At 38.0% G+C, this 13,395-nt stretch overlaps 1 protein-coding gene and 1 long non-coding RNA gene across 2 annotated transcripts; both read right to left on the reverse strand.

Annotated features, from left to right (window-relative positions):
* Positions 1–485: 485 nt before the first annotated feature.
* On the reverse strand, positions 486–6,704 carry si:ch73-361p23.3 (tumor necrosis factor receptor superfamily member 4). The gene is made up of 7 exons (XM_065470962.1): positions 6,593–6,704; positions 1,932–2,042; positions 1,645–1,776; positions 1,486–1,555; positions 1,122–1,369; positions 938–1,042; positions 486–571 (listed from the first exon to the last, which is right to left on the reverse strand). Exons 1-7 carry the CDS (start codon positions 6,702–6,704, stop codon positions 486–488), a joined length of 864 nt encoding a protein of 287 aa, XP_065327034.1.
* Positions 6,705–8,010: 1,306 nt separating this feature from the next.
* On the reverse strand, positions 8,011–10,539 carry LOC134627049 (uncharacterized). Its single transcript, XR_010573665.1, has 6 exons — positions 10,498–10,539; positions 9,637–9,734; positions 9,383–9,493; positions 9,096–9,227; positions 8,937–9,006; positions 8,011–8,821 (listed from the first exon to the last, which is right to left on the reverse strand). It is a non-coding gene; the product is annotated as an uncharacterized LOC134627049 (long non-coding RNA).
* Between the last annotated feature and the right edge of the window lie 2,856 nt (positions 10,540–13,395).

Below are 13,395 nucleotides of genomic sequence, written 5' to 3' on the forward strand. Positions count from 1 at the left end.
ATATATATATATACACATATATATACATTGAAAATACAAACATTTCACAGAGGCATTTAGTGGCATGATCGCTCAGGTCACTGTGCAAAAATCTGCATATAGAAAATGTTGATCAATACTAACATTACACAGATTTCTTTGAGCAACATAATAATATTAATAAAAATAATATTATGGTCAATTTACAACAGTTCAAGTAGTGAAAACTATTGTTTACTACTTGAACTGTTTCACAGTTTAAAAAGTGAGGTAAGAGGCTTGCAATATGTTTGTGATAATTCACGATTCTACTAAAACAGAACAAACAAAAGTCAAATATTGACTTGAAAATACACCTGTAACAATACAGATATAGTAAATAGTTTGATGATGTATTTCTAATATAAAAGCAACACTGTAAGGAAAAATACTGATATAACGATTACCTGAGTCAAAAGTTCAGCTGTGTATTTCATGCCTAAATGAAAAAAAAAACAAGTTTAACTTCAAGGTTCCATGTAGTCTGACTTGAGCGGGGTCTGGCTTCCATTACAGCTTTCCTCAACTGGCGTGCGACACAAAGAGTCCATTGCTGTAAACAAAAAATATATATTTTATTTCAAAAAGCTTAATTAACTACCAATTAGTTAATTAATTCAAAAACATTGTTCACAATAACTATTTCCCATTTGAAACAGCACAAATCTCAGAGCGTGTGAAGCATTCTGTGAAGAAATATTGCCCATTTTTCTAATAGTGGAAAAATATGATAAAGAAATAAATCTCTGACATGATTAAGGATTTTCTGGGGGTGTGGGCATATATCTTGATGCAAGAAGGTGAACTGTTGCTGCCTGTAGCTTCAAATTTTGGTGCATCACTTTTTTCATTCAACTTCTCGACATGAAACCACCAAGACCTTTCTTATTGTCTGAAGTGTGAATCACTTGCCACATACGTTGTACTGTTTTTTGCTTGTGCCAGCAGTCAGTGATGTGCAGCTTGCAGGTCACAACAGTTAGTACAACTAGTCCGACAATTCCGAAAATAAGCAGGGCCATACCTGGTAAGACAAAATAAACCTGCTAAGTTTACTTAGCTTTACTTTTGATGTGAGGTTGCATGATAGGAAGATGGCTTACCAATGTGGTTGCCTGCATATACAGGAGGAGTTGGAAGCACTTTCTTTGTGGAAGTGGCCACTCGTGCAGTAGTAGTAGTATCCATCCCCTGAGTTTTGGCCCCCTCATGTGGACGTTGAGTTATTAAACTTTGAAACGCACTAATTGTGTTTGATGTGGGAGGTGTAGTGGTTTGAGTATTACTGTTTGGCTCATTACAGATGGCATCTGACGTTGCAGTTCCATTGGTTTTCACCCCTGATTTACATCTAGAATGAAAGATAAATGACAAAGCTGTTAACAACAAGCGTCAACTCAAGAACCTGTTGGAACAAAATTTTATCATATATTGCATCAAAAGTACTAAAAACACTAGAATACGTACTCTTTCCATTTTTTACAGTCTGAGTTTTCAGGTGTAATGAAAAATCCTTCTTCACATCGTTTACATTCTCCTAGCAGGAAAAAAAGAATTGATGATTTAAAAAGACATTTTCTTTAGTGTGTATGGTAAATGATCCAATATTATGATCCAGTCTTGTACCTCCTATTCGTTTAAATCCCTCGGCACATTTGCAGTTGGAAGAATCACTGTCCCATGGAACAAAGTCTTTACGGCACTCACATTTTGTGTTTGTGAATCTGGTACAAGGCTGTTTAATGACACTACCATGATCTGCAATAAATAAATAAACAAAGAATGTTCTTAATACTGGTGTCATAATTTGAATGTGAACTACATGTTTTGTCTCCATTAACAGAGCTGGTTTATCATCAGCTGCTCACATTGCAGTTGTTTTTCTAAGAAGTTACAAAAGCTTCAACACTTACTAGTGTCACACGTTGTACATGCTCTACAATATCTTGAAGTATTTTCATGATCCTGATAAGAGCCTGGTTTGCAGGGTTCACAACCATTTCCATTACGGGATACTTTTTCACCTTCAATTATTTCACAATGTTCAAAGAAAGGACACAGTTTAATTATACAGTAATTACTATACTTTTGAAATAAAATTTAAAAAGTGAAAAACTGATTTTTAAAGCATTATACAGAGCCAGTAAAATGATAAAAGGCATACTTTACCTCTTTTGCATGTCAAACCAGCAACATGTTGGTTAAAAATCAAAATAAGTATGAGGACTTTTAGCATAGCCATATTCAGTTCTTCAGTGCTGAGAAATGCCACTACTTCCTGTGTGACACACAGCATAAGAATGCGACAAGAAGAGAGAAGCCACCTGCATAAGTATATGGGACAGCCCACACACGTTCTTTAGACTCCTCACCTACTTTACTGATAAAAGAGTTACAATTTATAAGTTCGCTGACTATCCTGTCTATGTTACTACAAATTGTAATGTTTTATTAATATTTATTTTAAAAAACTTAAACTGAAACACATATTTTACATCTATGACATGTTAGTAAGAAAATAATTTCCGACAGGTATTCTAAGATACTAAATATAGTGTCTAATTTTTTAACACTGGATTAATTAATTATGTAATTCAACAATTTAAAGAGTCATCATACTCAAAATCCACCCTATATATCTACAACTTGAATATTGATAATAATAAAATTCTGTACAATTCAGTACATAAGTAATAAGATGTTTTACTAACTTGAGCACAGGTAAAAATATTTTCGATCCATATAAAGTATGATGGAAAAAAACATCTTTTAAACTGAAATACAGCTTTGAGGGTATTTTTAGCATGTTTATTAACCTTTTTCTGGGCTTTTTTTTTCAGGAAAAAAAGGTATTGGTACTGTGGTTAAGCTATCGGAAACAGTTAGCTATGTATCTTTGTTTTTTTTAGGCAGTAAGAAGTTGACATTGTATTATGGCATATGGACTCAAATGGCAAATGGAAAAACCACATCTTCTTGATTAGTGCAAGATACAAGATACAACCACACATCGCTTGCTTCTTGAAAAACGGATGTTGAAAAAAACAACCCCCGCTACTGTTTTATCTCTCTCTGTTAGATTATGAACATTTCTTAGGTAAGGCGACCCAAAATTAATATGTTTATAGTCCAATGATTCAAGAGTTTAGGAAACTAAAGATATAAAACATAACAAACTGTGCTGTCTTTACTGCTCACTTTGCCCATTGTTTGTCTCTCTTTAACACAGAGCCCAACTGGTAACATATGATGACAAAACTAGTTACACTCACTGGCCATTTTGAAAAGTACACCTATTCAACTACTTCTTAAAGCAGCTACCTCGCAAGCCATAGTCAAGACAACCTGCTGTATTTAAAATGTTCAAACTGAGCATTGGGATGGCAAAGAAAGGCAACTTAAGTGACTTTAAACATGCCAGACGGGCTGATCTGAGTATGTCAGAAACTGATGATCTAATGGGATTTTCCCACCTAACCATCTCAAGAGTTTACAGAGAATAGTCTGATAAGAAAATATCTACTGAACAGCAGTTATCTGTATGAAAATGCCTTATTGAAGTCAGAGGTCTGCTCCAAGCTGAAAGGAAAACAATAGGAACAACATAAACATCAGCAACATCAAAGGTATGCAAAAGAGCATCTCTGAATGTAGAACTCACTGAACAATGAAGCAGATGGTCTACACCCAAGATCGCACTGTGTCACACTGTCAGCTAAGAACAGGAAACTGAGGCTACAATTCACACAGGATTCGAGAAAAAAAAAGAAAAAAAGATTGGAAACACATTAGAAAAACTCACTTGCTGGATGAGTCTCAGTTTCTGCTGCAACATTCTGATGGTAGAGTCAAACTTTGAACAGCATGAAAGCATGAATCCATCCTGTCTAGCTGAGCATGATTTAAACACCACAGCCTACCAGAACATTGTTGCTGACCACGTCTTTCCCTTGTGATCCTATGACCACAGTCTGCCCATCTTGCTCACAGACATTAAAGAGATAATGGAAAAATAAGAACTTATGTGTGTATCTACACCCATAAAATCAGACAATCCTTTCGATATGGAGAAAAAAACAGAAAAGGGAAAAAGCAGAAGTCTTCTGCCAGCATTCCCCTTCACTTTCCTTTCTTGGTTACAAGTGAAGGGAAAGACATGTGTGGCTCTCTCTCAGGATATTAGTGTAAGCTAGTGAGGTGGACAGAAAGACAGAAAGAGAAAGAGAGAAGTGTTAAGAAACTCAAAGTGCCAAAAAACAAAACTGAAAAAGTCAAATTTCAATTTTACTTATATATCACCAAATCCTAATTGAATTCATATTCTGAGATTTTGTAAGTACAATAACGTCAGATTTATCTGAATTTAGAAGAAGGGGATTAGAGGTCATACAGGTCTTTATGTCTTTAAGACATTCCTGCAGTTTGACTAATTGTTATGTGTTATCTGGCTGCATGGATAAATGGAGCTGGGTATCATGTGCATAGCAATCAAAATGTATGTTGAATGATACTGTCCGAGGGAAGCACGCAAAATGTAAAAAGAATTGGTTCAAGCACTGAACCCAGTGGAACTTCAAATGTGACCTCAGTGTCCGAAGACAACTCCCAAATTAAAATTAAAAAGCAATGTCTCTTTTCAGAAATCAAAATTTTTTTCCCTGTGAGCTGTTTTATATTGTTATGATTTTCTTTTTTACCAAAATGCTCTACATATATTGAACAAAGAAAGCACTCATACAGGTAACTGTACAACTCAGGGTACACCAATGAGCGTAAATCCTGTCAGTGGCACTAGCCTCTTGTAACTCTTGACGTGGGTCAATGAACAATTTGCATGATCATGATGCATTTGCATCATGAAAGACTAAATGATTCCCATAAGAAACCGCTCACATAGCCACGTTTGTAGATTAGTGACTTCTAGAAAGAGATAAGTTTCCAGTTGAATACCATAAGGCAAATGCCAGTTAGTTGTTCCATTATCTACACTTTGTACCTTTGTTGCTCTCAAGGTAAACAGTTCTGCAGCCTCTATCTCCAAAACTGAGTAAATAATGATGAAATAACCTTAGATAGATAAATAGCCTACAAAGCAGTGGAAAAATATGTGCACTGATTGTGCTGTGAAGTGTCCCTTGAACACACTTCCTACTGAATTCTCTCTTAAGATGAAACATATGTGGAATATATAGTTGCTGTTTCTGAAGACATGGCAGAGAGTATCTGCTGAATTTTGCAGAAGAGACAAAGTTAACACTGCAACCAGATATGAAGATTATCATTTATAAGCTACCTTTGTGCAGAATTTTCAGCCTCAGTTTCAAAAAGACAAAACAGTTATCGTACATCTTTGAGTAATCAAGAATTCTCAACTCTGAATACTGTGAGTAAAATCTAGATACATGAGTAAAAACCTCTAGATTGCCTGTAAATGTTGTAAACTGAAAATAGTCATCATGTTTGGTGTGACTATGAACACCAAAATAACAAAATCAGTTTACAGTTGTTTTGTCCTCTCTGCTCATCAGCGATAAAATTAACACTATTGCTGTTTGTTAAAACTCTTAAAACTCTGCTTTCATTTCTGCACTTTTATAATTGCTCAAAGCTTTGTATAGTTGACATGGTGTGTGAGGGACTGAGCTGGTTAAGCACGAGGAAACACTGAGTATTTAGAAAAAAGTGGTCTTTATTTACCCCTAAAAATGCAAAAATATACTAAATAAACTAGCAATACAGTGCCCATAAAAGAGGTCAAATGACTAGAACTAAACACAAGTAAAAACAGCAACTTAAAATATCTCCATCTTAAGACCAAGTTGACACATGACGGGAACACAAATACTAGCAAATTAACCAACACCAAGCAAACAAAGCTACACTTCACTTCAAATGGCACCACGCGCCTCCCCTGTTTTAAATGCATTTTAGAACGGCACACATCAACACCACAAATGAGCAGGTAGAGTGAGGATCTTCACACACCCCCATTCTCTATTGTGGTGCCTGGACCTGGGAGAATAGAGTATGTATGGGGAGTGTGAGTGTGTGTACTGGGTTCACTTCTGTGTGTCTCCATGTCAGGTGAGTACTGAGTATTTGTGCATGTGTGCATGAGGGTGGGAATGTGTGTGTATGTTTGTATTTGTATGTGCCTGTTTGCATATACTAGCTCACTCCTGTGGCTGCTTGGTGCGGCCTGGCCCTCCTGGCTCTTTTGGGCCCCTTCTAGGGTGTGAAGGGCCCTCGGATCCTGGGATCTCTGGGCCCGGGGCTCGGTCTGATCTGGTGCAGCTGGCTGCCAGTGGAGCCTGCAGGCTCAGTGCTGCAGCCCCTGTGACTTCTGCACCTTGGCTGCTGGGTGACCCCCATCCGGGGCACTCCTCAGCTCTTTTCTAGGTGGCTGACGTGACTGCCCCTCTGGTGGTAATCCTTGCTCGTGGCCCGGATCTCCTCCATCCCTGCTTCATGTCCTGGAGGGCAGGGCTATGGCTCCTAGCACCCACTACCCACATAGCAAAATTGGTATGGCCCGGATCTGGCCCACAAATGTGCTTACACATGGCCCACATACCGCAAAGAATGACGGCCCTTTGGTGGCCCAGATCAGGTTTGCCAGAGGTGGCACACACATGGCCCAGCACAAGGCCAGTTGCAGGCACACTGGTGGTCCGGTGCTGGCCCATGCGTGGAGTACCTCTGGCAAACCTGATCTGGTCCACCAAAGGGCCGTCATTCTTTGCGGTATGTGTAAGCTGTGTGCAGCCACGGGCCAGTTGCAGACACACTGCTGACCCTGTGCTGGACCAGAATAGTTTCAGCTCTTGCCCCAAATGTCAGCCTAATGTGTACCTTAATCAAGCCATGTAATAACAACATGTACCATCATTGCCAGACCTGGCCCACATCTGGTTGACATACACCCTGCCATGACACCAGTCAGTCAGAAGTGCCAGCTTGATGCCAGATCCAGGCCAGACCTGTTTTCTATGAGCCTGGGCCACATAAACCAAACCACAATCGGGCCAGATATGGCTTGCCATCACATAAACAGTGCCATCTACACCAGGCCTGGCCCATGTCTGGATGACATACCACTTACCATGCCAGAAGTCAGCCAGCAGTGCTGGCTTGACACCAGATCTGGGCCAGACCTGTCTGCTATGTGGGTATTAGACACTTACATGGAGAAATCTTATGAATACAAATGTGCTCACACACACAGGTTTTACACATAAGTGTTCACACAGGTGTACAAACAACTTACAGACACACACTATCTCGCTTGGCTGCTGCCTCTAAACCAGGGGTGTCGAACTCCAGGCCTCGAGGGCCGGTGTCCTGCAGCTTTTAGATGTGTCCTTGAGCCAACACAGCTGATTTAAATGCCAAACGACCTCCTCAACATGTCTTGAAGTTCTCCAGAGGCCTGGTAATGAACTAATCATTTGATTCAGGTGTGTTGACCCAGGGTGAGATCTAAAACCTGCAGGATGCCGGCCCTCGAGGCCTGGAGTTCGACACCCCTGCTCTAAACATATCATGTATTGTACAGTTAACATTAAATTTTTATTAATTACTGTTACTCATGCCCATATTGGTTATTGCTGTGGTTTCCTTACTTTGTTGTTTTCTTTTTGCTTGTTCTTTTTCAATCTGCTTCCTTCTTCTCCTCTATTTTTCTTTCTCTCTCAGTCTGTTAACTCTCTTCCGAACTTCTCTTTCCTTCTTCTTTCTCTGTCCTGTCCATTCTGATTGTAATAACTTAAATAAAAATAAAATAATAATAATAAAGATCAAATAAACTATGACAATCAATTGAACCAATATAGCAAAAGCTGTAATGGTCCACTTGGGAAAATAAATCTGTTGGGCATTTTTCTTGACCTTCAGACAATAATTCTGATTGCTACAATGGCGGACTGGACAGGCAAAAAAAAAAAGAAGAAGACTAAGCAAATTGACGATTTATAAATCAAAGAAAAGGCACAACATTAAAAGTTAATTACATATAATTGCCACTGATGAAAGAGCTGCACTTGGCCCAATCAGCACTTCCCATATATAACGCAGCCGCAACCTAGAGCACATCTTTTGCCCAACTTCAGAGTTGTGTGGCTGCAGGCGCATTAATAGCAAATAATGTTTTGGTGATACAGATAATACACAAGATGTTTTAAATGTCTTTACTTTTACAGATTCATATGTTTCAAACAATCTTTTAAAAAAAGATAACTGTAAAATACTTTTACTTACTAAACCACAGTAGCAGTAGTGGCAATTGTATACATGTAATGAATATGAGGGCTGTATATACATCTAAGTTATCCTTACGTGGATTGCTTGTGTAAACAAATTTGGGACAAATTCCAGTTAGAATTATTCAGTTTCCTTCCTCCCTGATTGCCAGAGTGACAAAAGCCTTTTAAAGATTATAAATTTGAAATTCCTAAATAATGAGCCATACCTGGTAAGACAAAAAAAGTCTGCTACAGTTTACATAGCTTCTTTTTTTTTTTTTTTTTTTAATCTGTGGCTTCATCTCACAAACAATGGAAAATGAAGGCTGTGCCAAAATAATTTGGATTTCGTTGTAGAAGTGGCTACTTGTGGAGGAGAGCTAACAGATCCAGTATCCATTTCCTGAGTTTGGGCCTCCCACTGTGGACGTTGAGTTATTAGACCTCGGAGAGTAGTAACTGTGTTTGATGTGGGAGGTGTAGTGCTATAAGTATCACTGTTTGGCTCATTACAGATAACATCTGACGTTGCAGTTCCATTGGTTTTCACCCCTGATTTACATCTAGAATGAAAGATAAATGACAAAGCTGTAAACAACAAGCATCACGTCCAGACCCTGTTGAAACAAAATTTTATCATATATTGCATTTAAAGCCCTAAAACACTAGAATACGTACTCTTTCCATTTTTTACAGTCTGAGTTTTCAGGTGTAATGAAAAATCCTTCTTCACATCGTTTACATTCTCCTAGCAGGAAAAAAAGAATTGATGATTTAAAAAGACATTTTCTTTAGTGTGTATGGTAAATGATCCAATATTATGATCCAGTCTTGTACCTCCTATTCGTTTAAATCCCTCGGCACATTTGCAGTTGGAAGAATCACTGTCCCATGGAACAAAGTCTTTACGGCACTCACATTTTGTGTTTGTGAATCTGGTACAAGGCTGTTTAATGACACTACCATGATCTGCAATAAATAAATAAACAAAGAATGTTATTACTCCTGGTGTTGTAATTTGAGTATGAACTAAATGTTTTGTCTCCATTAACAGAGCAGGTTTATCATCAGCTGCTCACATTGCAGCTGTTTTTCTAATAAGTTACAAAAGCTTCAACACTTACTAGTGTCACACGATACACATGCTCTACAGTATCTTGAAGTATTTTCATGATCCTGATAAGAGCCTGGTTTGCAGGGTTCACAACCATTTCCATTACGGGATACTTTTTCACCTTCAAGGATTTCACAGTGTACAAAGAAAGGACACATTTTAATTAAAGTAATTACTACACTTTCAAAATAAAAAGTGAAAAAGTGAAAAACAGATTTTAAAGCATTATACAGAGCAAGTAAAATGATAAAAGGCATACTTTACCTCTTTTGCATGTCAAACCAGTAACATGTTGGTTAAAAATCAAAAAAAGCATGATGAGTTGGACGACAGTCATATTCACTCCTTCAATGCAATGTTTCCTATGTCACAAATAGAATAAGATTAAGACAAAGAGAAACACCACCTGACCAAGTTTAAATTGGACATGCTTCACAAATAAGATAGCTACATTTATCACTCATAACTTTGGAACCAAAGTTTTATTGTTATTGAAAATACCTGACAATAAAAGAGTTAAAAGCTGTGTAATGATATGTTGTCAAATGGACCAAAATCTCTGAGGGAAATTTCCAGAAAATTGTTGAATCTATGTCCCAAAGAATTAAACAGTTCTGAAGGCAAAAGAAAGAGCAAAGGGTACAGTCAGAGGCTAGACAGTCTTAGACTAAAATTTCAGCTCCACTCCGATGCTAGTTAAGCTAGATCCTCTGAAACTAACTTTAGTCACACTCTGACACTCTCCCCTGTTACCTCAATACTGCAAACCACCAAATTAAAAATATGAACTCAGTTTCATTGAACTCTGTTTCCCAATTCCCACCATCTGCCAGTACTAACTCTGTCTTTCCCTCTCTGCAGACAGCCCCATAGTAAAATCATGACATAAATAAAGAACATTAAACCAAAATACAAAGAATCTGAAGTCAGTCACAATTTCCAAACCAAAAATTAACAACCCAAGCTCACACAGCCAGCATAAACCCATCACAAATTCTCACAGGAATTTCACAAATAACTTGGCCCTTACAAAAAAAGAGAACTGATGTGTTTATCTGCACAAATAAAATAAGGGATTAATTTCAGATATAGAAAAGAGAACAACAAAAAGCAACAATCCCCTACCAGCACTCTTCTTTCTGCCTTGTTGACAACAACTGAGGAGTGTACAGGAGTGTGTGAGGGGTGTACAGGTCTCTCTCAATAAATACTCCTCTGGTGAGGGGGTGGATGTCTCTCTTGCAACAATAATTTGTCATCTAGTGAGAGCGAGCGAGAGTATGCCGACCACTACATTCTCAATTTTTCTCTAGCTTTAAACATTCATGCTATAAACCTTATTTCTGTAACAACTGACAGGTACAATGGGGATGTATCGTGGAATTTTCTGTAAAAAAAAAAGGTCTGCAGTATGGTCAGCTGTGGTCAAGCTATTTTATTACTACATGCATGCAGGAGAGCGAACACACACACATTAAAACATCTCAGGTCTAAGTTATGAGCACACTCCTTTATGCATTCCAAGGAAGAGGGAGGAAGTTACAAACTGATCATACCACACATCACGCGCCTCGCTATGAAACCTAACGGAACAATGGGTATGCTGTTTTGTGCCCTTGGCGTTATCAGCACCTGTAAAGAGAGTTGTCTTCTCCAACTGCTGAGGCTGAAATAAGTTCATCTAGTTTTAGAAACTTTCACTGAACCATCCATTACAGTGTCACAACTAAGCATATGCATGACCACTTAAATACTTTAAATGAGATGTAATAGAAATTTCCTATTACAGATGTTAAAGGGACAGTTCACCTCAAAACTAAATATACATATTTATCATCTGGCCTTTAGTGTTTATCCATCTGGACTGTTTTTTGTGTTTTTGTGTTGATTATTGTGGAAAAAATCCTGATTTGATATGTGGAACTCAAAGTGGCAAACAAGTTCATTTACAAAAATTAAAAAGGAATCTCTTTTCAGAAAAATAAATAAATCCTCTTTGTGAGCAGTTTTATTTTGTAATGATTTTTTTTCTACCAAACTGCTGTACATCCACTGAACACAAAAAAGCATGCAGACAGATAACATTACAACTCAAGGGACACTACTGATCGTAAATGCTGTCAGCGGCACTAGCCTCTTGTAACTCTTGACATGGGTCAATTAAAAAATTTCATCTGCATCACATTTTTCAGTAAACGAGGAAATGATTCCCACACGAAACAACTCACACAGCCACATTTGTGGGTTCCTGACTTCTAGAAAGACATATGATAAGTTTCCAGTTACCATAAAGCAAATGCATTAGTCATTCCACTGTCTACCCTGTGTACCTTTGTTGCCGTCGAGGTAAACAGTTCTGCAGCCTCTATCTCCAAAACTGAGTAAATAATGACATGATAGATAAACAACACTGCAGGCCAAAATATGCACACTGGACTGTGCCTTGAAGCTAACACTACAGCCAGAGACAGAGATCATCACATATGAGCTAACGAAACAAAAAACAAGGTTATCATTAGTCTTTGAGTAATCAAGAATGCCTGTAAATGTTGTAAACTGAGAACACTTATTCATCATGTTGGTGTGACTGTGAACACCAACATATCAAAATCAGTACATGTGATGTTTTATCCTCTCTGCACATCAGCGACAAAACTATTAAAAAATCGATTAACGACACTATTAATCTACACTATGAAAAAGTTTGTTTGAAAGTCTTCTGTTTTCATTTGTGCACTTTAATCACTGCTGAAAGCTTTGTTTAGCTGACATAGTGTAACTGATCACAGGAACTGATCATAGCTTCTTAGTCTATAACCTCCGCAGTTGTATATGGCAAAAAAAAAGTTTGTAAACCACTGAGATGGGGAAGGGGTTTGCCGTACACTAACACAAGCATTTCACATGTAGCCTCATGTCAAATGGAGAGCATGCCTCTCAGAACCTGCAAAACTATGCAAACATCACAGCAACACCTCTCCCTATACATGCTTCCAGTAACAACTGCTTCAGTTATCAAAAATAAAAATCACATTGCGCAAAATTAGTGAAGAGCTATAAACTTTAAACCAAATCAAACATGTGAAAAGATGATGAGGAACTGATGTTTATAGGTGACTTCTTCCAATCAGCAGAAGCCTGAAACATAATAGATTCTTTTTCAACTTCTTTAGATGCAAAGGGACGTTAAAGACGATCAGGAAGCTGAGGTTCCAGTTCAGGCTCACCAAAATTGGGGGAAAAAAGGTGGAAACACATTAGAAAAACTTGCTTGCTGGACGAGTCTCGATTTCTGCTGCAACATTCTGATGGTTGATACAGACCTTGGCGTGAACATGAAAGCATGGATCCATCCTGTCTTACTGAGCATGTTTTAAACACCGCAGCCTACCGAAACGTTGTTGCTGACCTTGTCTATCCCTTTATGATCACAGTCTGCCCATCTTGCTTACAGACATTAAAGATACAATGAAAAAATAAGAACTTATGTGTTTATCTACACACATAAAATCAGAGATTCCTTTCCATATGGAGAAGAAAACAACAAAAAGCAGAGATCTTCTGCCAGCTTTCGCCTTCGCTTTCCTTTCTTGGTTACAAGTGAAGGGAAAGACATGTGTGGCTCTCTCGCGACAGTATTAAGTCATCTAGTGAGTGAGAGACAGGCAGAAAGAGAAAGAGAGGTGTTAAGGAACTCAAAGTGCCAAAAAACAAATTTGAAAAAGTCAAGTCAGTTTTACTTATATATCACCAAATCCTAACAACAGTCATATTCTGACATTTTTGGGCCAAGTACAATAACGTCAGTTTTGTCTGAATTTAGAAGAAGGGAATTAGAGGTCATACAGGTCTTTATGTCTTTAAGACATTCCTGCAGTTTGACTAATTGTTATGTGTTATCTGGCTGCATGGATAAATGGAGCTGGGTATCATGTGCATAGCAATCAAAATGTATGTTGAATGATACTGTCCGAGGGAAGCACGTAAAAAGTAAAAAGAACTGGTTGCCTGACCCCAGTGGAA

The sequence above is a fragment of the Pelmatolapia mariae genome, linkage group LG5, assembly GCF_036321145.2.
Source record: "Pelmatolapia mariae isolate MD_Pm_ZW linkage group LG5, Pm_UMD_F_2, whole genome shotgun sequence".
In the NCBI taxonomy this organism is placed as follows: Eukaryota; Metazoa; Chordata; class Actinopteri; order Cichliformes; family Cichlidae; genus Pelmatolapia; species Pelmatolapia mariae.

Coding starts and splice junctions, on each gene's coding strand:
- si:ch73-361p23.3 (XM_065470962.1), bottom strand. CDS start 6,704: ATGGGCCAGCACCGGACCACCAGTGTGCCTGCAACTGGCCTTGTGCTG. Junction 1,777..1,931: donor ATGTACAACGTGTGACACTA/GTAAGTGTTGAA, acceptor TATTTATTGCAG/ATCATGGTAGTGTCATTAAA. Junction 1,043..1,121: donor ATATGCAGGCAACCACATTG/GTAAGCCATCTT, acceptor TTGTCTTACCAG/GTATGGCCCTGCTTATTTTC.